General features: G+C 51.8%; 1 protein-coding gene across 1 annotated transcript in view; it reads left to right on the forward strand.

Moving 5' to 3' along the window:
* Positions 1–2110: 2110 nt before the first annotated feature.
* The window catches only part of CDHR2 (cadherin related family member 2), a 46661-nt gene continuing 25216 nt past the window's right edge, over positions 2111–23555 (forward strand). Inside the window, 5 exon segments of the mRNA XM_003900563.5 lie at positions 2111–2215; positions 18312–18378; positions 18637–18708; positions 21667–21806; positions 21949–21999. Of these exon segments, the coding sequence (XP_003900612.2) occupies positions 18327–18378; positions 18637–18708; positions 21667–21806; positions 21949–21999 (315 nt within the window). The 5' untranslated portion in view covers positions 2111–2215; positions 18312–18326.

Genomic DNA, 23555 nt, shown 5'->3' on the forward strand with positions numbered 1-23555 from the left:
GTCTCAAACTCCTGACCTGGTGATCCACCCACCTCAGCCTCCCAAAGTGCTGGGATTACAGGCACGAGCCACCATGCCCGGCCTATGCAAATGTTTTAAAATGAATGGATGCTGGACTTAATGGATCTCAATTCCCTTTTTGCTTTGCCTGCTGGGAAGCTCAGAACCTGATTCATGACCCACCTATACAATTACCCAGAACTTGAAGGCAAATATATATATAATTCGTTTATTTTTTGACAGACAAGATCTCATTATGTTGTCTGGGCTGGAGTGCAGTAGCTATTCATAGGCACAATCTCACTACTGAGCAGCACCTGAGTTTTGACCTGCTCCGTTTCTGACCTGGGCTGGTTCACCCCTTCTGAGGCAACCTAGTGGTCCTCCGCTCCTTGGGGTTCACCATATTAGTGCTGAATTTAGTGTGGACACCCTGTCAACATAGTGCACTACAGCACAGAAATCCTGGCCTCAAGCCATCCTCCTGCTGCAGCCTCCCAAGTAGCTGGGACTACAGGTGCACACCACTGCCCCCAGCTCAAGACAAGTATTTTGTGGCCTCAATTCAGGCATAGATTACCCTTGTTTTTCTCACTTGGCTTCCCTTCATCTGGGCTTCTTCTCCTTTTTCTGCTCATGGCATATATATTTTGTTAATATGTTTTACATTTGGAGAGTTGGGAAACAAACTATTAAAACGCCTGACTATAGCAACTGCCTGATACACAGTCACACATCCCTTAACAACGGGACACCTTCTGGGAAATGTGTCATCGGGCAATTTCGTCGTTGTGTGAACATCATACAGTGACTTACACAAACCTAGATGGTACCACTTTCTACCCACCTAGGCTGTATGCCACCAGCTGCCCTCCTGGGCTGCTAACCTGTGCAGCCTGGGACTGAACCAGACACTGCAGGCAACTGTAACGCAGTGGTAAGTATTTGTGCATCTAAACACAGAAAAGGTGCAGTGAAATACGGTATTATACTCTCATGGGACCACTATTGTATGTGTGGTTCGTCGTTGATCAAAACACAGATATATGGTGCATAACTATGTATCTATTGTGAATTAGACATGTCCTCTGCCCACAAGAAGAGGGCCACCCAATGGTGATGACCCAGTGTTGTGCCTTAAGAAAGTTGTGCCCAGGGTCCCCTTTCTGTGTCAACTGTGATGGCTGAGCCAAAGGGAGGATAAGGAGGACTTGTGACTGAGTCCCTGCGGGAGGCCACCACATCGGACAGCGCTTAAAGCCAGCCTGGGAGCCGGGCTCCGTGGCTCATCCCTGTAATCCCAGCACTTTGGAAGGCTGAGGCAGGTGGATCGCCTGAGGTCAGGAGTTCGAAACCAGCCTGGCCAACATGGTGAAACCCTGTTTCTATTAAAAATACAAAAAATTAGCCGGGTGTAGAGGCGCACGCCTGTAATCTCAGTTGCTCGGGAGGCTGAGGCAGGAGAATCGCTTGAACCCGGGAGGCAGAGGTTGCAGTGAGCCGAGATTGTGCCACTGCACTCCAGCCTGGGCGACAGAGTGAGACTGTCTCAAAAATAAATAAATAAAAGGCAGCCTGGGGGTGGATGAAGCCCCTGGGGACGGGCAGATGCCTTTGGAGGGACTCAGTGCGGGGTCGGGTCAGTGTCAATAGGCTGGAAAGTGGGTTGTCCAGGCTCAGGTAGCCCCCACTCCTCCATGAGAACCTCACAGGGAATGGTCTGGCCACGCAGTGTTTGATTGTAACACTGTTTCACCACTCCCCTCTCCCGACTTAACCCCCTACTTTTCCACAGATCTCCTGTCACTGAAGACTTGTAGCAGGCAGGGGACGGGGGCTCTGGCATCACCTTCTAACTATCACCGTCCCGCCTCCAGCCTGCCCCAGGGCTGGGCCTTGTTCCCAGGTCCTCCGGGCTCAGGGTTGGTCAGGCCCCTTCTCCTGTGGTGTGGGCCTCCAGCCCCAGGAGCACCAGGAGCTCTGGCGCTTTGGTCTCTTCCTCCTGTCCGGGGCTCCCAGCTCTACTCAGTGCCCCATTAGGAGTCAGCCCGCTCCTAGGAGGTGTGGTCTCTGGCAGGGTTAATTATTGCTCAGTGGAGGTGGAGATGGTGCCAAAGTCTGCTGGCCACATAGCTGCGGGCCGCAGAAGGTGCCCAGCTGTGCCCCGGCACCTGTCTGGCGCCTGCCTGCCACCTCCGTGGCGAAGGGGACACAGGTAGGGACCGTCCAGCCCATCAGGAGTCTCTGGGCCAGAGATATTTGGTGGGGGTTGAGGGAGGTCCCTAGAGCCAAGGCAAGCTTGGGGGTCTTTAAAGTCTCCCCTGAAGCTGGGCAGGGGAAGTCCCACGCTGGATGGGGCAGACCCGGCTGGAGTCCCAGCCTGCTGTGAGGCCTGTTTCTTTGGTAAACGTGGGATAATAATACCTCCTTCCCTGGGGGCTGATGGCCCCCTTCCCATCCAAGTCCTTGCGGGATGATTCTTCGCAGGATAGAAGGGAGGCAGGCACCCCTGGGAAATGAGGGAACTGGCCTGGCCCCTTCACAGGATGCTCGGGGGTTGAGGAGGGGAAGCTGACCTGGGCTCTTACCCCAGCTGCTCTGTTCACATCCCAGCTCCACCCTGACCTTGGTGGGCTACTTCACTCTTCTGGGCCTCCGTTTCCTCATTTATCAAATGGAGATGAGAAGAGTTCCAGAAAGGGCCTGAAGAGCCCTGAGGTGAAGGTGGGCATGTGGTCCGTGACTGAGCCCAGTGCCACCTCAGCCAGTACTAGGAAGTGTCAGGCAGGGACTGACCCAGGCCGGCCCCGGCTCTGCCCAGTCTGGGCCCTGCACATCTCTCTGCCCTGGTAGAGGAGGTGGGGACCCAGCTGACAGTTGGCGCCACGCTGCATCCCTCAGGCAGGCATGTGCTGGGTTGGGTACCAGGCACAAGGCAGGGTCCCAGTGAGCACTGAGGTCCCATTGATGGAAACAGGTCATGGCCCGTGTGTAGACTCCATGATTTTTATCCTCACTCCATTTCTCAGCAGGGGAAACTGAGGCCTGGAGAGGGGAGAGGGCTTGCCTGGAGTTGCATGACAAATATGTGAAATGCTGGCATCTGAACCCAGGGCCGTTTGACTCTATATGTGTCTGCTGGGCCAGGTGGCCTGGGCCACAGGCACTGGGAAGGCCTGTGGCGGGGAGCTGGTGTTCAGGTTCCACATCCTTGCTCCACGCACCCAGGTTCAGCTGGAGTCCGCTCTGTGGGTGCAGGCATGGCCTCCTGGATCAACGGAGCCCAGACCAAGGCTTGCCCAGGGACCCCTGGATTTGGAGGCAACCTGGGTCTAACCTGCTGCCCCTGGCTCACCCATCTCTGGGCATCTGTGAGCCTTGGTTTCCTTGGAATAATAGGATAGGATAATTCCTGCTTGGGAACAGCTGTGAGAAGTCAATGAAAAGCAGAAGTGAAAGTGCATGGCGAGCTGGCCATGTAGGGGTGGTGGTGCTGGGGGAGCTCTGTAGCATCGTGGCTGATTGCACCCCGGGGGCTCCCCGCACCGAAGGAGTACCCACCTCCCCACCCTGACCCTCCTGGAGGCCCTGGGAAGTCCGGGTATCCTCACTCCCAGTGGTTCCAAATTCTAGAAAATCTTGGCACCATGGACTGCTCTGAGATGCGGCTGAAGGCCCCTCCTAGCCAAGGCTGAAGAGCTGGCACCTCCTGGGCCAGGTGGGACTAGTGAGGGTTCCTGGAGACTACACATCTCATGGTGTGGGGGCCAGAGTCTCCCTGATTCTCCTGTGTCCTTTTTGGTCTTTCCCTAAGCACTTTCTTTTTGAGACGGACTCTCACTCTGTCTCCCAGGCTGCAGTGCAATGGCGCTATCTTGGCTCACCGCAACCTCTGCCTCCCTGGTTCAAGGGATTCTCCTGCCTCAGTCTCCTGAGTAGCTAGGATTACAGGCACACACCACCACACCCAGCTAATGTGTGTGTGTGTGTGTGTGTCTGTGTGTGTCTGTGTGTGTGTGTGTGTGACGGAGTCTCGCTTGTCGCCCAGGCTCGAGTGCAGTGGCGCGATCTCAGTTCACTGCAACCTCTGCCTCTTTGGTTCAAGTGATTCTTCTGCCTCAGCCTCCTGAGTAGCTGGGATTACAGGTGTGCACCATGATGCCTGGCTAATTGTTGTATTTTTAGTAGAGACGGGGTTTCACTATGTTGGTCAGGTTGGTTCAGACCTTTTCTGAGAGGCCGGAAAGAACAGGAGTGGCCAGAGGGCTTGGGAACAAGGAAGCAGTAATTTCTGGAATGTAGATGACCCCCATTTTAATTTATTTTATTTTATTTTTATTTTTTGAGACAAGGTCTTGCTCTGTCGCCCAGGCTGGAGTGCAGTGGCGCGATCTCGGCTCCCTGCAAGCTCCGCCTCCCAGGTTCACGCCATTCTCCTGCCTCAGTCTCCCGAGTAGCTGGGACTACAGGCACCCACCACCACACCAGGCTAGTTTTTTGTATTTTTTTAGTAGAGACGGGGTTTCACCGTGTTAGCCAGGATAGTCTCGATCTCCTGACCTCGTGATCCGCCCGCCTCGGCCTCCCAAAGTGCTGGGATTACAGGCGTGAGCCACCGCGCCCGGTCAGTTCCCATTTTTTAAAAGAGCAAACAGAGAAAAGAGCCCGGGGACGTGGTTGTGCAGTGACTGGGGCCTCGTTTCACACCCATGCATCGGCCTGAGGCTGCTCCAGCAGGAAGAAGTGGGTGTCTGTCCGCAAGTCCCAGCCCAGGGGCAACTCCATTCACTCCTTTTCCATTTTGCCCCTTGCTCCTGCCCCTTGCTGGGGTACCAGGAAATTAGGAGCCCAGAGGGGGGGCCACCAACTGCCTGAACACAGCTCCATAGCTGACCTGGGCCTTACAGAACGGAGAGAATTTGCACATAGGCAGAAGGCAAAGAAAGGCATTCTGGGCAGAGGGAACGGTTTAGACAAATGAAGGAGGAAGGAAAATGCAGGGTGTGGACCGAGACCAGGAGCATTCAACACCACTGAACCTCAGAGTGGGAGAGAGCAGCTCGTGTGGAAAGCAAGACCCAGGAACTTAAAGGACCTCGCCCGCCAGGCTGTGGGGGCCTTCCCCAGCCCACACAGACACTGGGCTTTTCCTCAGGTGTCTGAATCCAGAGGCGGATGCTCTGGACTGTAGAACACCAGCCTCACCATGATCATGAGGAGGCAGGACTGCGAGAAACCCAGGGCCAACCCCAGCAGAGCAGGAGGCAGGCGAGGCAGGGATGAGGCAAGAAAGAGCGCTGGCCTGGGAGGCAGACAGGGTGGCACCCCTGCTCTGCCTCTGACACCCTGGGAGCTGCTGGGCAGGAACCCTGGCCTCCCGCGCTCATGTCAGTGTGCATAAAGGGGATCGATAAATCCAGCTCTTCCTTCCAGGGGGCGGCGGGGCCCACATGCGGGGGCAAGACTGCGTGTGCGTCACGCAGATGCAAAGGGGTGTCGCTGTTGCTCTGAGTGAGGGTCCACAGGCTTCTCGAGACCCTCCGTCCTGCCCTGTGAAATGGGGAGAGGAGAGTTGGGAGACACTTCCATGAGGGAGAAGTGTGGCGAGTATGGGGAAGGGGCTGTAGGGAGAGGCCCCTTGGGGACTGGGTGAAGGTCCTGGTTCGGGCTGTTCTCTCTCAACGTCACATGTCTGTGGGCTCAGCGTGGCTTGTGGGAAAATCGGGCAGCTCAAGAAGGAAAACTCAGGAACCTCGAAAAGAAAGAAGGCACAGGCCTGGCTTGGGTTCTGGTCCCATTACTGGCTGGGCCACGCCCTTTCCCCTCTTGGACCTCAGTTTGCTGAGGATTAAATGGTAATGGGGGCAAAGTGCTAGCCTCAGCATGCGGCCCTTCCTTGCTGGTTCCCATTTGCCTCTGGGATTGGGAGGAGGGACCCTGAGGGCAGGAATCTGCTGTCCTGCAAGCTGGACCCAGGGGAACTTTGTAATGATGATGAATCCATCTTGGCGCCTGCTGGCTGCACACCTACTGACTAATTGTCCTGTGGCAGTTGACTCATTTCTGAAGGATAGAACATGAGAGAAAAAAGTGATGAGGGAATTAGGTCCCAGATTACAGCCTCAGAGGGATGCCAGGGCTGCATGCATCCAGCCCCTGGCTGTTCCTCACACCACAGACGCCTGTAGTCTAGCATTACCGCTAATGCGCAGCTCACCTGCATCTCCACCGCCAGCCCGCCACCACCACCATCTCCCTCCCACAACTGTCACCTCCACCTGCGTCTCCACCTTCATCAGCACACACGTCATCAGCACGTCCATCCCCACTTACCACCACCAGTGCCACCCCTACCCCCGAGGGATCCCTATCCTGATATTGGACCCTGCCTCCATGACCACCTCAGCCACTGCCCTTGACTCCAGCGCTAACCTGTCGCCCTCCAGGGCATAGCTGTAGCCACATCTCTGTCCCTGTCTCACTGAGGATTGTGGCTCAGCACTGCTGGGTATTCTGAGGATTGAGAACTTACTAATTCCCCTGAGCAGAGGGGCACAACTGTATTTATCAGTCTGGCTGAGTGCAGCCCTGCCGTCCAGCATGTGGGCTGTCCCCAGCTGTCATCTCCGGGGTTCTTGGCAAGCCAGCATTTTCCATAGCAACTTCCCAAGGTTCCCCTGGCTAGAGTCACATGGAAGGTAGCATCAGAAAGAGCCCCAGGGCCCCTCCACACATAGCCCTGGCCCTGCCCATTTAGCTCTGACCCCTGCAAGCAGTCTCAGACCCTGGGGAGCGTGGACGGTCACCAGGGAGGGAGGAAGCTGTTTCTATGGTGATTGCAGTGGGAGGAGCAGGCATAAGGTGAGGACAACCCTATAGAAGGAAGAAGGTTTGCATTTGCTGGGCGCCTATTGTGTGCCAGGCGCTGAGGTGGCACATTCTTATTCCCACTCATCCCCGCTGCCCACCCTCATCACTTAGTGGGGTTATTATTCTCACAGGGGAGGGAACGCTTAGAGAAGGACAGTGAACTGCCCAACGAAGCTCTGCTGCTTCTTGACTCTAAACTCAAGCCAGCCTCTTCACCTCTCTGAGCTTCGTTTTCCCCATCTGTGAAGTGGGTAGAATGGTACCAGTCTAGAAGGGTTTTTGTTTTGTTGTTTTTGTTTTGTTTTGTTTTGTTATTTTTGGAGACAGTGTCTTGCTCTGTCTCCCAGGCTGGAGTGCAGTGGCACAATCTCTGCTCACCACAACCTCCACCTCCCGGGTTCATGCCATTCTCCTGCCTCAGCCTCCTGAGGATCACAGGCGCCCGCCACCACACCTGGCTAATTACTGTATTTTTAGTAGAGACGGGGTTTCACCATGTTGGCCAGGCTGGTCTTGAACTCCTGACCTCATGATCCGCCCGCCTCGGCCTCCCAAAGTGCTGGGATTACAGGCGTGAGCCACCACATGCGGCCTCCAGGGGTTTTTGTGAGCATTACATTAGCGCCCGGCTCAAGTTCTGGCAGGCGGGAGGTGCTTCCTCCATGGGTCTCTTGCTATTCATTGCCGTAATGTTTAACAGTTGTTGAACATCCCAGCCAGGGCTTGTCCACATCTTTCTTCATCATTGCCTGTGTTTCATGTTATGGTCACTTCCAGCTTCCCATGATTATAAATAATCACTCCTGGTGAACACCTTTCTGCAGAAAGCTTCTTATTTTATGTTAGTTCGATGAGTAGGTCAACAGGGTGAACATTTGGAAGCTTTGGGGTCCACATCTGAACTGGGGTTTTCTCTTCTTGCTAGGGCCCTGGGGCCACGGGAGGGCTGCCTCCTTCTCCCTGCCTCAGGGAGAGGCGAGGGCCTTGGGGTTGGAGAGCGGCTGTGATTCCCACTCGCTTTCAGCTGTGAGGGCCCCAGCAGCACACTCCCAGCAAGAGCCCATCTGCTCGTCTGCAAAATGAGTTGCTGTGAAGATGAAATTCTGTGAATCCCAAATATTCTACCTCCAAACTACAGCCCTGCTCTTGCCTCTTCTCTCCAGCCCTGCTGCCCCCAGTTCAGCCCGGAGACACACAGCAGCCAGAAAGATCTTAAGAGGAAATTAGTCCCTGCCACTCCCCTGCTTAAAACTCTGAAATGGACCAGGTGCGCTGGGTGGCTCATGTCTGTAATCCCAGCACTTCCGGAAGCCAAGGTGGATGGATCACCTGAGGTCAGGAGTTTGAGATCAGCCTGGCCAACATGGAAAAAACCCCGTCTCTACTAAAAATACAAAAATTAGCTAGGTGTGGTGGCACACGCCTGTAATCTCAGCTACTCGGGAGGCTGAGGCAGCAGACTCACTTGAACCCGGGAGGCAGAGGTTGCAGTGAGCCTAGATCGCCCCACTGCACTCCAGCCTGGGAGATAGAGCGAGACTCCGTCTCAAAACAAACAAAGAACCCTCCTCTGAAATGACCTTCTGTTTTCCTGTTTTCTGTTTTTCTTAGAATAAAATGGAACATCCTTCCTGCGTTTCACAGGGTGGAGCATGCTCTGGCCCTGAAAAATTTCTGAACCTGCCTCCCTCCCGTCATTCCCCACCTGTCTCCCTGCAACCCAGCCATAGGGACCTTCTCTGAACTCCTGGAATATACCTGGTTCTTCCCTGGCCCAGGCCATCTCTCATATTGTTTGTGCTACTTGGGACTCTCCCATAACAGTGCTCACCTTATCACAGCAATATGGGTATTTAATTTTTTTAAAAAATCAAATAGGCCAGTCACGGTGGCTCACACCTGTAATCCCAGCACTTTAGGAGGCCGAGATGGGAAGATCGCTTGAGCCCAGGAGTTTGAGGCTGCAGTGAGCCAGGATAGTGCCATTGCACTCCAGAATGGGTGACAGAGCAAGAACGTGTCTCAAAAAACACCTAACAGGCTGGTCCAAGTGCAGTGGTGTTTACAGCTAATTTATCACAACCAGTTGCAGATCGCTTTATTCCTTCTCCACTCAGACTGCTTCACTTGACTAACCTTAAAACAAACAAACAAAAATATCAAACAATACAACAAGGTTTATAACAAAAGCCGGCCTTTTCCTGACCCACACCCGACGTCCCCAGTATCCACTCTCTAGAAGCAACTGCTTTCATCTCCTTTGCCCCCTCCCCTCCCCTCCCTCCCTCCCTCCCTCTCTCTCTCTGGCTCTCTTTCTTTCTTTTCTTTTTTTTTGTGGACAGTCTTGCTCTGTTACCACCTAGGCTGGAGTGCAGTGGTGTGATCTTAGCTTACTGCAGCCTCTGCCTCCCAGGTTCAAGTGATTCTTGTGCCTCAGCCTCCTGAATAGCTGGGACTACAGGCACATGCCACCACACCTGGTTAATTTTTGTATTTTTTGTAGAGACGGGGTCTCACAATGTTGGCTAGGCTGGTCTTGAACTCCTGACCTCAGGTGATCCGCCTGCCTCGGCCTCCCAAAGTGCTGGGATTACAGGCATGAGCCACCATGTCCAGCCCTTCCTTTCTTCCTTCCTTTCCCTTTTTTTTTTTTTTTAAGCAATGGGGTCTTGCTCTGTTGCCCAGGCTGGAGTGTGGTGGCGAGGTCTTGGCTCACTGCAGCCTCAAACTGCTGGGCTCAAGCAGTTCTCCCACCTCAGCCTCACGAGTAGCTAGGACCACAGGCGTGCACCACCGCACCTGGCCTGTTATTTAACAATATTTTGCTGTTTTGCTTTTTTTTTTTTTTTTTTTTTTAAATATAGGGTTCACTCTGTTGCCCAGGCTGGAGTGCAGTGGTGTGTTCATGGCTCACTGCAGCCTCAGGCTTCCGGGCTCAAGTAATCCTCCCACCTCAGCCTCCCAAGTAGCTGGGACTACAGGCATGTGCCACCATGCTGGCCTAATTTTTGTATTTTTTGCAGAGACAGGTTTTTGCCATGTAGGCCAGGCTGGTCTCAAACTCCTGAGCTCAAGTGATCCATCTGCCTTGGCCTCCCAAAGTGCTGGGATTATAGGCATGAGCCACTGTGCCCGGCCTCATAATTTTTAAGACATTATCTGTTTATTTCTTTTTTATTATCACCTTCATATATATATATATATATATATATATTTTTTTTTTTTTTTTTTTTTTTTTTTGAGGTAAGGTCTTGCTCTGTCACCCAGTCTGGAGTGTAGTGACGAAATCTCGGCTCACTGCAACCTCGATCTCCTGGGCTAAGTCATTATCTGTTGATTTCTTTTTCTTTCTTTCTTTCTTTTTTTAAATTTTGAAACAAGTCTTGCTCTGTTACCCAGGCTAGAGTGCAGTGCCATGATCTTGGCTCACTGCAACCTCTGCCTCCCAGGTTCAAGCGATTCTCCTGCCTCAGCCTCTCAAATAGCTGGGGTTACAGGTGCCCGCCACTGTGCCTGGCTAATTTTTGTATTTTTCGTAGACATGGGGTTTTGCCATGTTAGCCAGGCTGGTCTCAAACTCCAGACTTTGTGATCCACCTGCCTCGGCCTCCCAAAGTGCTAGGATTACAGGTGTGAACCACTGCGCCCAGCCTATCTGTTAATTTCTTAAAGTGAAAGATGAGGATTTTATTATCTTACAGCCCAACACAGTTTCCCAGTGCGTACAGTAAGACTGTGGTCCATCGACCATGGGAACAGTCCCAGCTAAGCCACTGGCGAATGATGTTCCTGGATTCTTTCTAGTACAGCTTTCCTTTCCTGCATGGTCACTGGTTTTGCTTGCTTAGTTTTCTTTCTTTCTTTTTTTTTTTTTTTTTGAGATGGAGTCTCGCTCTGTCACCCAGGCTGGAGTGCAGTGGCGCCATCTCGGCTCAGTGAAAGCTCTGCCTCCCAGGTTCACGCCATTCTCCTGCCTAAGCCTCCCAAGTAGCTGGGACTACAGGCGCCCACCACCAAGCCCGGCTAATTTTTTTGTATTTTTAGTAGAGATGGGATTTCACCGTGTTAGCCAGGAGGGTCTCCATCTCCTCACCTTGTGATCCGCCCGCTTCAGCCTCCCAAAGTGCTGGGATTACAGGCGTGAGACACCGTGCCCGGCTGCTCGCTTAGTTTTTTACATGGTATCACAAGTTCATCCCTTCGCCCTAGCCAGAGGTGTAAATCTCCTCGAAATGTTCACGCCATCAGTTCTGTTTCCATGTGTGTAGACAGCCCTCGAAAGCTCGCTGAGCCCTTCCTCCCATCGGGACCCGCTGTGGTCTCAGTGCCCCTTTCCCTCTCTTCTATGTTGATCTCTCTGTTTCATTTATCTTGGCTTACTCCCTTCATAGAATGGATTATGTTCTCCAGTAGCTTCCCAAGAAAAGATGCAGAAGAGGTAGCATTTTTCACTTTGCATGTCTAAAAATGCTTTTATTTTGCTCTCATATGTGACTGATAATTTTGGTGGGTGTGGAATTCTAGGTTGGAGATTATTTGTCTTCAGTATTTTGCAGGCGTCGTGTTCTGGTTATTTACTGCTGCTTGATAGAATGCCCCAAAACTTAGTGGCTTAAACAATAATTTATTATTATATTTCCTGATTCTATAGGATGAGAGTTGGGAGAGGGCATACCAGGAATTGCTCAACTCTGTTCCATGGTGTCTGGGGCCTCAGCTGGGGGTATGTGAAAGATGAGGGGTTGGACAGTGGGGACTGGCTGGACATCTTGCTCTCCCTCAATGCACAGGCCTCTCAACGTGGGTAGCCTGGGCTTCCTTATAACATGGCGGCCTCAGGGTAGTTGAACTTCTAACAAGGTATCTCCAGGTTCCAAGAGCAAAGGGCCCAAGAGGCCCAGGTGTAAGCTGCAAAGCTTCTGAATGCTGCATTTCTACCACATTCTGTTGATCAAGCAAGTCACTAAGGCCAGCTCAGATTCAAGAGGAGGGGATTAGACTTCACTTCTCAATAGAAGGAATGTCAAAGAATTTGTGACACCATTAATCTCCCACACACAGCTCCATTAACTCCAGGATTGTTACCGAAAAGTCCCATAACCTTCTGATTGTGGGTGTTTGTATGTCACTTGTTTTTCTCTGCAGAAGATTTCAGGGTCTTGTCTTTGTCCCTAGTACTCTGAAAACGCTTTGGCTTGGGTTTTCTCTTCCTTCCTTTCTAAAATTTGTTCTTGGAATTCTTTCAGTCTGGAAATGTGTTATTCGCTTCTACAAAACCTATTGTTTGTCCTCATTTGATAGTTTCCTTTCCCTGTTCTCCTTTTCTGTTTCTCTTTCTGGGACTTCTATGAATCAGACATTGGACCTCCTGGATTAATCCTGTAATTTCCTATTTTTCTCTCCTAGTTTCCGTATCTCAATTTTATATGCTGATCCCTCCATTACATTTTTCATTCCTGCATTATGTTTTTTTTTAATCTACAACAGTGGCTGTCAATTAGGGGTGATCTTACCACCACTCTCCGTCCCCCATCAGGAGACATCTGGCAATGTCCGGAGACATTTTTGGGTGTTGCAACTTGGGGGTTGCTACTGGTATCTAGTGGGTAGAGGCCAGAGGTGTTTAACAGCAAGGAAATATCAGCTGGGTATGTGAGAATTAGATAAAGGGTGGTTGTGGCATGGCTTTGGATTGGTTGGTTTGCATAGGAGAGGCAGGTCTGAAGGCAAAGTGCTTGCCGTCTCTGGAAATTAGCCAGTCTCTCCCTAGCCAGCAAGGCCCCAAAGATGTCAAAGCATCATAAAACACAGAAAATAAAAACAAATGGCTGGGCACAGTGGCTCACACCTGTAATCCCAGCAATTTGGGAGGCCGAGGCAGACGGATCACCTGAGGTCAGGTGTTCGAGACCAGCCTGGCCAACATGGTGAAACCCTGTCTCTACTAAAAATACAAAAATTAGCCAGGCATGGTGGCACACACCTGTAATCCCAGCTACTTGGGAGGCTGAGGCAGGAGAATCACTTGAACCCAGGGGGTGGAGGTTGCAGTGAGCCGAGATCATACCACTGCACTCTAGCCTGGGCGACAAGAGTAAAACTCCGTCTCAATAATAATAATAATAATAATAATAATAATAATAATAAAAAGATGCCAAAAAAGAATGATTAATATACCATATTCAAGGGAAGAAGACACAGTCCTCACCTCTTGCAGGGAGGTATGTCAAAAGATCTGTGGTCCTGTTTGTCTGCCATGCCACTTAAAGTGGTTGCCTCCTTTTACTCTCATAGTGCCCACATTTCCCTCCTCCACAACAGGGATGCAGCACATTATTAGGTGGGACTTTGTTTACTCGTCTGCAGTCTGTCTCATTCAGAACCTGCACTGTTTGCTCACCATTGCCTTCCCATTGCTGGGAGCAGGGTCTGGCAGGTAGCAGCTCATGGACACCGAATAACTATTTACTGCGGGAATGAATGAGTGAATCAGGGTACTCGGTACATAGTAGGTGCTCAGGAAACGCCAGCAGCTATTTAAGATTGTCAGCCTTCCTGATGTCCCATGTTTCCCCAGCAGGTCTCGGGGGAGCATGGCGAGATGAATCTGAATGAAAAGCGGGAATGCTGTCCTGGGGCTTCAGGGCGGGGGTGCCAACCATGCCCGGGGAGCACACAGCCAGATCAGAAGCAGGATCTCTGACTGTTGAGGGCACACTCTGGGAGGAGGGCCTGCAGCTAGCCAGTGCTGGCCAGGGCAGAGTTCCTCAGAAGGGAGGGACCAGGAATAGGAACTCCAACAATGAGAAGGGCAAGAGACAGACTTTCCTTTTCCTGCAACAATAACTTCTAACATTCATTACGTACTTACTGTGAGCTAGGCGCTGTGTAAGCCTCAACACAAACCCCTGGTGTAGGTGCTGTTATTATTCCCATTTTACAGATGAGGAAGCTGAGGCCCAGAGAGCGTATGTTACTTTCCCGAGGTTACGCCAGATTTGGACCCAGGCTCTCAGGTCCACATACCACATTACACTTTGCTTTATCTCATGGGTGTTCTGGATAAGCCACCTGGGGTTGCAGTGACTCACTGGCTCATCCATGCATTCCTTTCAGAAATACTCACTGAGCCTCCACTGGGCTCAGCCCGGTGCTTGGTCCTGGGGTCACAGAGGTGCATCAGACTTGGACATTGCCCTCACATCTCTTCTGGCCTGGTGGGAGAGGCTCGTTTGTAAGGAGATCACAGACACCAAGAGCTACAGAGGTTATTCGAGGGTCTATGGAGCATCCTGTGAGGTCACGACGGATGGATGGAGGAGGCAGCTCCTCCGTGGGAGCACTCAGAGGGTGTCTGGACAGAAGGGGATCCTGGAGTTGGTTTTTTTTGTTTGTTTGTTTGTTTTGAGACAGAGTCTCCCTCTGTCACCCAGGTTGGAGTGCAGTGGCATGATCTCGGCTCACTGCAACCTCCGCCTCCCAGGTTCGAGCGATTCTCCTGCCTCAGTCTCCTGAGTAGCTGGGACTACAGGTGTGAGCCACCTTGCACAGCTAATTTTTGTATTTTTAGTAGAGATGGAGTTTTACCATGTTGGCCAGGCTGCTCTCAAACTCCTGACATCAAGTGATCCACCCGCCTCGGCCTCCCAAAGTGCTGGGATTACAGGCGTGAGCCACCATGCCCAGCCTTGGAACTGGCTTTTAAAAATGAAGAGAGCTCATCAGGTAGCAAGGTGGGGAAGAGCATTCCAAAAAGAGGGACGGGCAGTAGTAAGGGCAGGCAGAGGGAGCCCGTGGGCTCACGGGAGACAAGAGGTGGGCTGCGATGCAGGGAGCGGTTCGAGGTGAAGCTGGAGAGGTCGAGGCTAGTTTTTGAGAAGCCCTTTTATGGAGTCTGGACTCTAGCAACGGGGAGCCATCGAAGGGTTTTGAGCAAGGGCGGAAAAGATTAGATTGCGTGCAGAAGGATTAGTTTGGTTGAGTGGGATGGATTCGAGAGGCTGGAGGAAGGGAGGCATTGAGGAGGCTGAGGACAGTGTCCCCAGGGAGGGCAGCCAATATGGGATGGACAGATGCAGGCTGATTAGAAAGAGACAGAGTAGGCCGCACGGATTGGGCGTGGGTGTTCAGGAGAAGGAGGTGTCAGAATGGCGTGGGCAGGTGGGTGGCTCCCCGAGGCTGGAGCTCGGGAGGAGGGGTGGGCGGTGTGAAGGAGAGGAGTTCTGGTTTTTGATGCTGTTTCACCATCAGGGCTCGGCTCTGGAAGCCATCCTCCTCCCCACTCCTCCCCAGGGCTGCCTGCCCACTTCAGACGCTCTGGGGCAGGAGGGAAGGGGACGTGAAGAGGTGCCCAGGACCAGGTGAGCGTGCTTGGTAGTGTTAACTTCTTAAAAAACACAAAATACCAATCTAGAAAAAGAGAGGGGACTGTGTGCAGGTGGCCATCCCTCCGGCCAAGACCAGAGACAGACACTTCGAAATGGGGTTTGGGAAAGGAGCTTGGTGCTAGACAGGGTGGCTACACATACATATTCAACAGGTTACAGGAGGAGCTACGCATATTAATAAAGGAGCTCCTGACACATGCATGTTGAACACACGTGCATGTAACGTAGGATCCATGCTCACTTGGGGTGGCGACTTAAAATTTAAATGTATCACAATTACGCCCTGTACATCAAAACGTCTTTTTGAGACACGGAAGTTGCATGAGTAAGCAATCTCTGTATGAGCTGGAGCCAGTCTGTGGTTGGTGGGCTCTTATCAGGAGAAAGTTACTGAAATCAGTCTCTTGTCCAGTCAAGGCTGTGGTTATGGGCTGGGCGCAGTGGCTCACACCTGTAATCCCAGCACTTTGGGAGGCTGAGGCAGGTGGATCGCTTGAGGTCAGGAGTTCAAGACCAGCCTGGCCAACACGGTGAAACTCTGTCTCCACTGAAAATACAAAAATTAGCCCCGTGTGGTGGTGGGTGCCTGTAATCCCAGCAACTTGGGAGGCTGAGGCAGGAGAATCACTTGAACCAGGGAGGCAGAGGTTGCAGTGATCCGAGATCGTACCACTGCACTCCAGCCTGGGTGACAGAGTAAGACTATCTCAAAAACAAACAAACAAAAAAAGCTGCGGCTATGGCTGGTAGAACAGGAGCTCAGTTCGTCAGCATCTGTGAACTGGATGAGCTGTAATTGCTTTAATTTGGCTTTTCTCGAGGCCAGTGCTTATTTAGCTGCTAGGCCAGTGCTTATTTAGCTGCTAGAAAAAAAGAAAACCCTTGTGGCATTTAGAACAGAGTTTCTTCTTTAGGGCTGCCTGACTTCACCCTGGCCTGGCATGGCCTCAGGTCCTGTTTATAATTTGGCATCTTACTGCCACGGAATGTCTATTCTTTCAGTCCTGCGATCTCTATTTTAACATTAATGCTGGTCAGTTATTGTGTGTCGACTGTACAAGAGAAGGGTGTAATGAGGCGTGATTGACCTCTCATCCCCTCATCCCGCCGTGGCTGGAAACTAAGTTTTTTATTTTTATTTTTTTTTGAGACAGAGTCTCGCTATGTCGCCCAGGCTGGAGTGCAGTGGTGCTATCTCGACTCACTGCAAACTCCGCCTCGCGGGTTCACACCATTCTCCTGCCTCAGCCTCCTGAGCAGCTGGGACTACAGGCGCCCACCACCGTGCCCGGCTAATTTTTTTGTATTTTTAGTAGAGACGGGGTTTCACCATGTTAGCCAGGATGGTCTCGATCTCCTGACCTCGTGATCTGCCCACTTCGGCCTCCCAAAGTGCTGGGATTACAGGCGTGACCCACTGCGCCCAGCCTGAAAACTAAGTTTTCAAAGTTTTACTGGGGTCTCCTGGGCCACAAGTGGGGCCATTTAGTCAGTGGGAGGCGTACGATTTTATTTTTAGTTTACAGTAGCAAATGTGTTCCTTAGTTTGCTTTCAAGCTTTAGTTTAATTCATTTTTGGAAAAGTTAATATATTCAATTAGCACAAAAGAGTATACAGTAAAAAACTGGGCACAGTGGCACACGTCTGTAATCCTAGCTACTCAGGAGTTCAAACCCAGAAGTTCAAGGCCAGCCTGGGCAACATAGTGAGACACTATCTCAAAAGAAAAAAGTATACAGTAAAAAGCCCTGTCTAACAAAAAGATTATAGAGTAGCATAGCGAACATAGAGCATACAGACAATTTTCTAGACAGCAAGAAACAATACATGTGGGGGCCCCTCCTGCTCTCCTGCTTTCTGTGGAGTGACACGTCAGTTGTCTTTGGGAATTTTTTTTTTTTTTTTTTTTTTTTTTTCTTGAGACAGAGTCTCACCCTGTGGTCCAGGCTGGAATGTGATGGCGTGATCTCATCTCACCGCAACCTTCGCCTCCCGGGTTCAAACACTTCTTCTGCCTCAGCCTCCCGAGTCTCTGGGATTACAGGCACCCACCACCACACCTGGCTAATGTTTTTTGTATTTTGGTAGAGACGGGGTTTCACTATGTTGGTCGGGCTGGTCTCGAACTCCTGACCTCAGGTGATCCGCCCGCCTCGGCCTCCCAAAGTGCTGGGATTACAGGCGTGAGCCACTGCACCCGGCCTTGTCTTTGGGCACTAAAAGAGCCTTGGCGTTTCAGGTCTCTCTGTGACAGTGAATCAAGTCCCCCTTTTCTCGTTTTCCCAAATGAGGGACAGCTTGCAATGTAAGATGACCAAAAAGCCTGGCCCAGCAGGGTTTTCTAAGGGTCTCTGTCCAGTTATCAATCAACAAGAGGATCCCAGAGTTATGCAACCCTCCCTAGACCCACCTGACTGGGGAACCCTTCTGCCGTGGCGCATCTCAGAGGGCCAGGGTTCCATGGAGCACGGTTTGGGAAAGGCTGCAAAGACAGCCATTAGATGTATCAGCCGGTGAACAGAGGACCCTGCCCACCCATAGTCTCTGGATGGTCCTGGACAAATTATGGTCCCTCTTCAGAGCCTTGATTTTGAAGGATGCTATTAGTTTGAACACTTCTAACAGGCAGGTGGAGATAGTGCAGTGGTGGAGAGAATGAACTCTGGACTCCAAAATGCCTGTGTTCCAAGCATGGTCTTGTCATTGACTCCCTGTGGCCTCAGGCAAGCCCCTTCCTATCCTGGTGTCTTAGCAGCCACCTCACAGTTGTAGGAATAACACAATTGCACGTCCAGTGCCTTGGAGCAGTTCCTGGTGCATGGTGGGTCCTGGATTCAGGTTCAGCCGTCGTGCTCCTCCCCACCCCACCTGGCCTCCCCTTGGTTCCCCCAACCCTGGAGCATCTGGAAAACGGACAAAGGGTGATAGAGGCCCTAGGGGAGAGCTACTAAGCGGCGGTGGTGGGTGGGCTCGGGTCAGACCCAGGCAGATGGGGGTCTACCAAAAGGAGGGAGGCCTGAGTCCAGGAACCATTCCCTGACCTCTTCCCTTAGGTCCCTGCGGATGTGATGGCCCGGCTATGGCTGTCCTGCTTCCTGCTTCCTGCTCTCGTGGTGTCTGGTAGGTGTCTCCTCTCCCTGGCCACGCAGCCCTAACCTAGAGACCCTTGGCAGGACCCTCCGGAAGGGAGGGGGATCCCTCATCAGCGAACACCAGCTCCTATGGGCCAGCCCTGTGCTTGGGTGAGCTGGGGAGGCCTGGGGAGGAATCCAGGCCTGGACGGGCGGCCTGGGTGGCCATAAAGACTTGTGTGGGCTCCCAGGGGAGCAGGTAGGGGCCGGTTTTGCAGGGGTGTTCCAGCACTCTGTGTCCCTGCAGTGGCAGCCAATGTGGCCCCGAAGTTCCTGGCCAACATGACGTCAGTGATCCTGCCCGAGGACCTGCCTGTGGGTGAGTCCCAGTCCCTGTGTCTGCCCCACGCCAGGTCCTGACTCACAAGAAAGTCCTGGGGCACCCTCTTGAGCCCCCACTGTCCCTGCAACTCCACGGCTTACTGTGGGACAGAGAGGACCTGAAGGCAGTTCCTTTGATTCCAGCAGTTTGTTTTCTCCTCTTCAGATTCTGGGTCAAGAGCAGTGTCCCCAAAACTGTGAGACGCTTCTCCAGGGGCCCTCACACCAGCGTCAAATTATCCGGCCTCCCCCATTGCCCATCGCTTTCAGTCTCTGACTGGAGGATCCCTTGGGCCAGGCTTCCTTCTCCTTCCTCACACTTGCTAATCTCTCCCACCTCCACCCTGGCCGTTTTTTTTTTTTTTTTTTTTGAGGGAGAGCAGGTGTCAGGCTCAGACCCTTTCACAGAAGCTGATGACTCACTTTGCTTCGTTTTTATTTGTAAAGTTATTTTCTATCTATGGCAGGTGAGATGGGTTTTACGATGTAAAGTTTGCTTTTAAAGTGCATGTCTTTACATGGGATGGAAAGTCAATTTAAAGAACGAACACCAGGAATAGAACACGGACGTAGCAATGGTCTCGGCAAAAGTCACAGCAAAGGTCATGGCAGTGGCGCAGGAACAAATGAAGTTTAGTAACATTATTTTGAAAGGAGCCGGGGGGCCCAGATATCAGATTCCCAGAAGGCAGGATATAGATTGGGGAAGTAGAAACCATAGGTGGCCGTATTGGTTGGGACCCCAAATAACAGAGATGCAAGCAAGGCAGAGGTGAATTACTGTCCCCCTGAGGCCACCCAGGAGCTGGGAGCTGTGGGGGCGTGTTCCATCAGGCTGTCCTCCCTGTGGGGCTTGGGGCGGCCTTCTTCCTGTTCAGTGCCCCACCTTCCCTAAGGCATGGTCCCACCCACATGGGCCAGGATGGCTCAGACAAGAAACCATTCCAGCCACAGAAGGAGGAAGGGGCCAAGACGGCTTCTTCCTGTCTGGATTTTACACACATTGCATCTGCTTTTGTCTCTTTGGCGAAAACTAAGCTGCAGACCCACGCCTAGCTGCAAGGGAACCTGGCAAATGTGGCCTTCATTCTGGTTGGCCATGTGCCCAGCTCAAAATCTGGGGCTCCATTGTTTTCAGAAAAGAGAGACAAATGGATATTGGGGGACAAGTCATAGCCTTTGTTATAGTGCAAAATGGAATCCAGGAATATCGAAAGCTGCCAGATGAAACAAGAGACACCAAGGAGTATTGACAAATACGAAACTTGTGCAAGCAATCCCCTGATCAAGAGAAAGTATTTCCGTCACCCCAGAAAGTTCCCTGTGTCCAGTTCTCGTCGATCTCTGCTCCCTACAGGCAACTGCTGTTCTCGTCTACCCCATGGAGGCTGGAGAGGGAGGAGTGTATGGGACTTTTTCTTTTTTTTTTTTTTTGAGACAGAGTCTGGCTCTGTCCCCCAGGCTGGAGTGTAGTGGTGCGATCACGCTCACTGCAGCCTCCACCTCCTTGGCTCAAGCGATCCTCCCATCTCAACCTCCCAGGTAGCTGGGACTACAGGCATGCACCACCATGCCTGGCTAGTATTTTATTTTTCTAAGTAGAGACAGGGTTTTGCTACATTGCTCAGGCTGGTCTCAAACTCCTGGGCTCAAGCAATTCTCCCACTTGGGCTTCCCAAAGTGCTGGGATTACAGGCATGAGCCACCGTGCACCACTACACCTGGCTAATTTTTTATTTTTATATTTATTTATTTTTGAGACAGAGTCTTGCTCTGTAAGCCCAGGCTGGAGTGCAGTGGCACAATCTCAGCTCACTGCAACCTCCACCTCCTGGGTTCAAGCAATTCTCCTGCCTCAGCCTCCCCAGTAGCTGGGATTACAGGCACACACCACCACGCCTGGCTAATTTTCTGTATTTTTAGTAGAGACGGGGTTTTACCATGTTGGCCAGGCTGGTCTTGAGCTCCTGATCTCAAGTGATCCTCCCACCTCCGCCTCCCGAAGTGCTGGGATTACAGGCATGAGCCACCTCACCTGGCCTAATTTAAAATTTTTTTGTATAGATGGGGGTCTCATTATGTTGCCTAGGCAGCTCTCAAATTCCTAGGCTCAAGCAATGCCCCATCTCAGCCTCCCAAAGTGCTGGGATTACAGATGTAAGCCACCACACCCGGCCTTCTTTTAAAAGAAATTCAACTTTCTTGTGGGCCATGAAAGTATCAGGGGGTGTAGGCTCCCACGCCAGTGGCTGAAGCCCTCAGAGCCCTGTGGTGGAGCTCAAGGGAAACACATCTTCGTGAAGAGGAGAAAGTCCTTGCTAATGAACAGCGGGGCCAGCGGAGGTGTTGGAGCAGAGGCTGGATGGGTAAAGGAGGTGGGGGCTCAGGGATAGGGTGGGTTTGATGAATCTGTAAAAAGTTCCTTTCAGGCTAGAGAGTGGACGACCAGCCTGCTGCTGTGCTCAGACATGGAGTACAAGAGTTAGGGCTCTCAGGAGGCCAGCAGCAGACTGGATACAGCTTTGGCTCACTTGAGCAGAAAGGGGGTGTCCTGGAAGGTTCTCCAAAGCTCTAGTCTGCACCCAGCTGCCGCAGCTGGAAAGGTTCACGCCAGCCACGTCTAGTCTTGTGTCACGGGAACTCGGTATTCCAGAGAGGGCAGGGCCACAGGCTTGGCAAGGGGAGGGGCAGATGCCTGGGTACAGCCCCCGCCCCCCCACACTGTGTCCAGTGCCCTTCAAGTCACTTGGCACAAAGGAAGTCAGGATGCTGCTATCCAAAGGCCTCAGAATGCATGTGGAGGAACAGAGGCCCTGAGGGCTGGGGAGGTCCCAGATGGCAAGTCCAGCCTGTGTACGGAGCAGCCAGGCACCCAGCCCAGCCTCACAGCCAGCTTGGCCAGACCAGCACTGAAAGGGTGGCTGTGGACCTTGGGTGGCCCCTGTCCCATCCCCAGGTGCCCAGGTCTTCTGGTTGGTAGCTGAAGACCCAGACAATGACCCTCTGACCTATGGGATGAGCGGCCCCAATGCCTACTTCTTCACTGTCACTCCGAACACTGGGGAAGTGAAACTGGCCAGCGCTCTGGACTACGAGGTAAAGAGCATCAGCCGGAGAGGGCACGGGACGCGGAGGGGGGGCTGGGAGGGCTCCGGGAGCCCGCGTCCTGGTGGCAGCACCCCCTGTGCTGCCACCCAGGATGGGCTCACCACCGGCCCCTTCTCTCTGGCTGCTGCAGACACTCTACACATTCAAAGTCACTATCTCCGTGAGCGACCCCTACATCCAGGTGAGTCGGGAGGTGCCGGGGGGTCGACAGGGATTGTGAGAGCCCGTTTCTGACTGCGTCCCCACCTCTGGCAAGGGAGAGAGCCCCAGTTAACAGTGAATTTAATGTCTATTTATATCAAGATTATACGAGTCCATTTCCTTGTCATCCGATATTACCAAAATGTTAGTATTTTAAAAATTTTAGGCCGGTAGCGGTGGCTCAAGCCTGTAATCCCAGCACTTTGGGAGGCGAGTTGGGAGGATGCAGTCCAGGAGGTCAGACCATCCCTGGCTAACAGTGAAACCCGTCTCTACTAAAAAATACAAAAACTAGCGGTCTTGGGTGGTGAGCCTGTAGTCCCAGCTACTGGGAGGCTGAGGCAGGAGAATGGCATGAACCGGGCCGGGCTTGCAGTGAGCGAGATCCGGCCATTGCACTCAGCCTGGTGACAGAAGCCAGACTCAGCCTCAAAAAAAAAAAAAATTTTATTTAAATTATATAAATATATTATTTGTATCATAGAGGGCTTTTTTTGTTTACATATAAATATATTGGTTATATTTTAAATAGAAATTAAATGTATTATTAATGTATATAAATATTGATTAGAAATGTGCCAAATACCTCCCCACCCCAGTGCTCCAGAGGCAAAAAAACCACTCTCAACTGCTTTGGCTGAATATGTTGGCGACTACACTCTTATTTCCCACTTTGGGAGGCCAAGGTGGGCAGATCACCTGAGGTCAGAGGTTCAAGACCACCCTGGCCAACATGGAGAAACCCCATCTCTACTAAAAATACGAAAATTAGCTGGGCGTGGTGGCGTCGGCTTGTAATTCCAACTACTCAGGAGGCTGAGGCACAAGAATCGCTTGAACCCAGGAGGTGGAGGTTGTGTTGAGCTGAGATCACACCACCTCACTCCAGCCTGAGTGACAGGGCAAGACCCCATCTCAAAAAAAAAAAAAAAAAAATTACAGATAAAACTAAAGTTCCCTTGGAAAATCCTTCCCGGCTCACTCCCACTGAAGTGTCGACCATCACTGTGTGCTTTGACAGCCCTCAGCGCTGAGGTGCATGCCTCCATGCATTTCTTGGTGTGTTTTCTGAAACCCAGTGGGACCTAGCTGTCTATATTGTCTTGAAAGCTGCCTTGCCCATTCAGCGATTGAGCTTAGAGCTGTCTCTGGGTCTGCATACAAATCCCCAATTTTTGTAACGTCTGTATCTAGGGTGGGAGCCACTCTTAAACTGGTCCCCTCTGGTGGCCACATCATTGTTCACAGATTTATACTATGGCAAACAAAGTGAAAATGCACATTCCTGAATAGGACAGGAACTTTTTTCCAATTTTTTATTTTATTTTTTTGAGTTAGGATCTTACTCTTGCCCAGGCTGGAGTGCAGTGGTGCAATCACAGCTCACAGCAGCCTCTACCTCCTGGACTCAAGTAATCCTCTTAACTCAGCCTCCAGAGTAGCTGGGACTATAGGCGCTCACCAGCCATACTCAGCTAATTTTAAAATTTTTTGTAGAGACAGAGTCTCACCATATTGCCCAGGCTGGTCTTGAAC

This window comes from Papio anubis, chromosome 5 (assembly GCF_008728515.1).
Source record: "Papio anubis isolate 15944 chromosome 5, Panubis1.0, whole genome shotgun sequence".
NCBI lineage: Eukaryota > Metazoa > Chordata > Mammalia > Primates > Cercopithecidae > Papio > Papio anubis.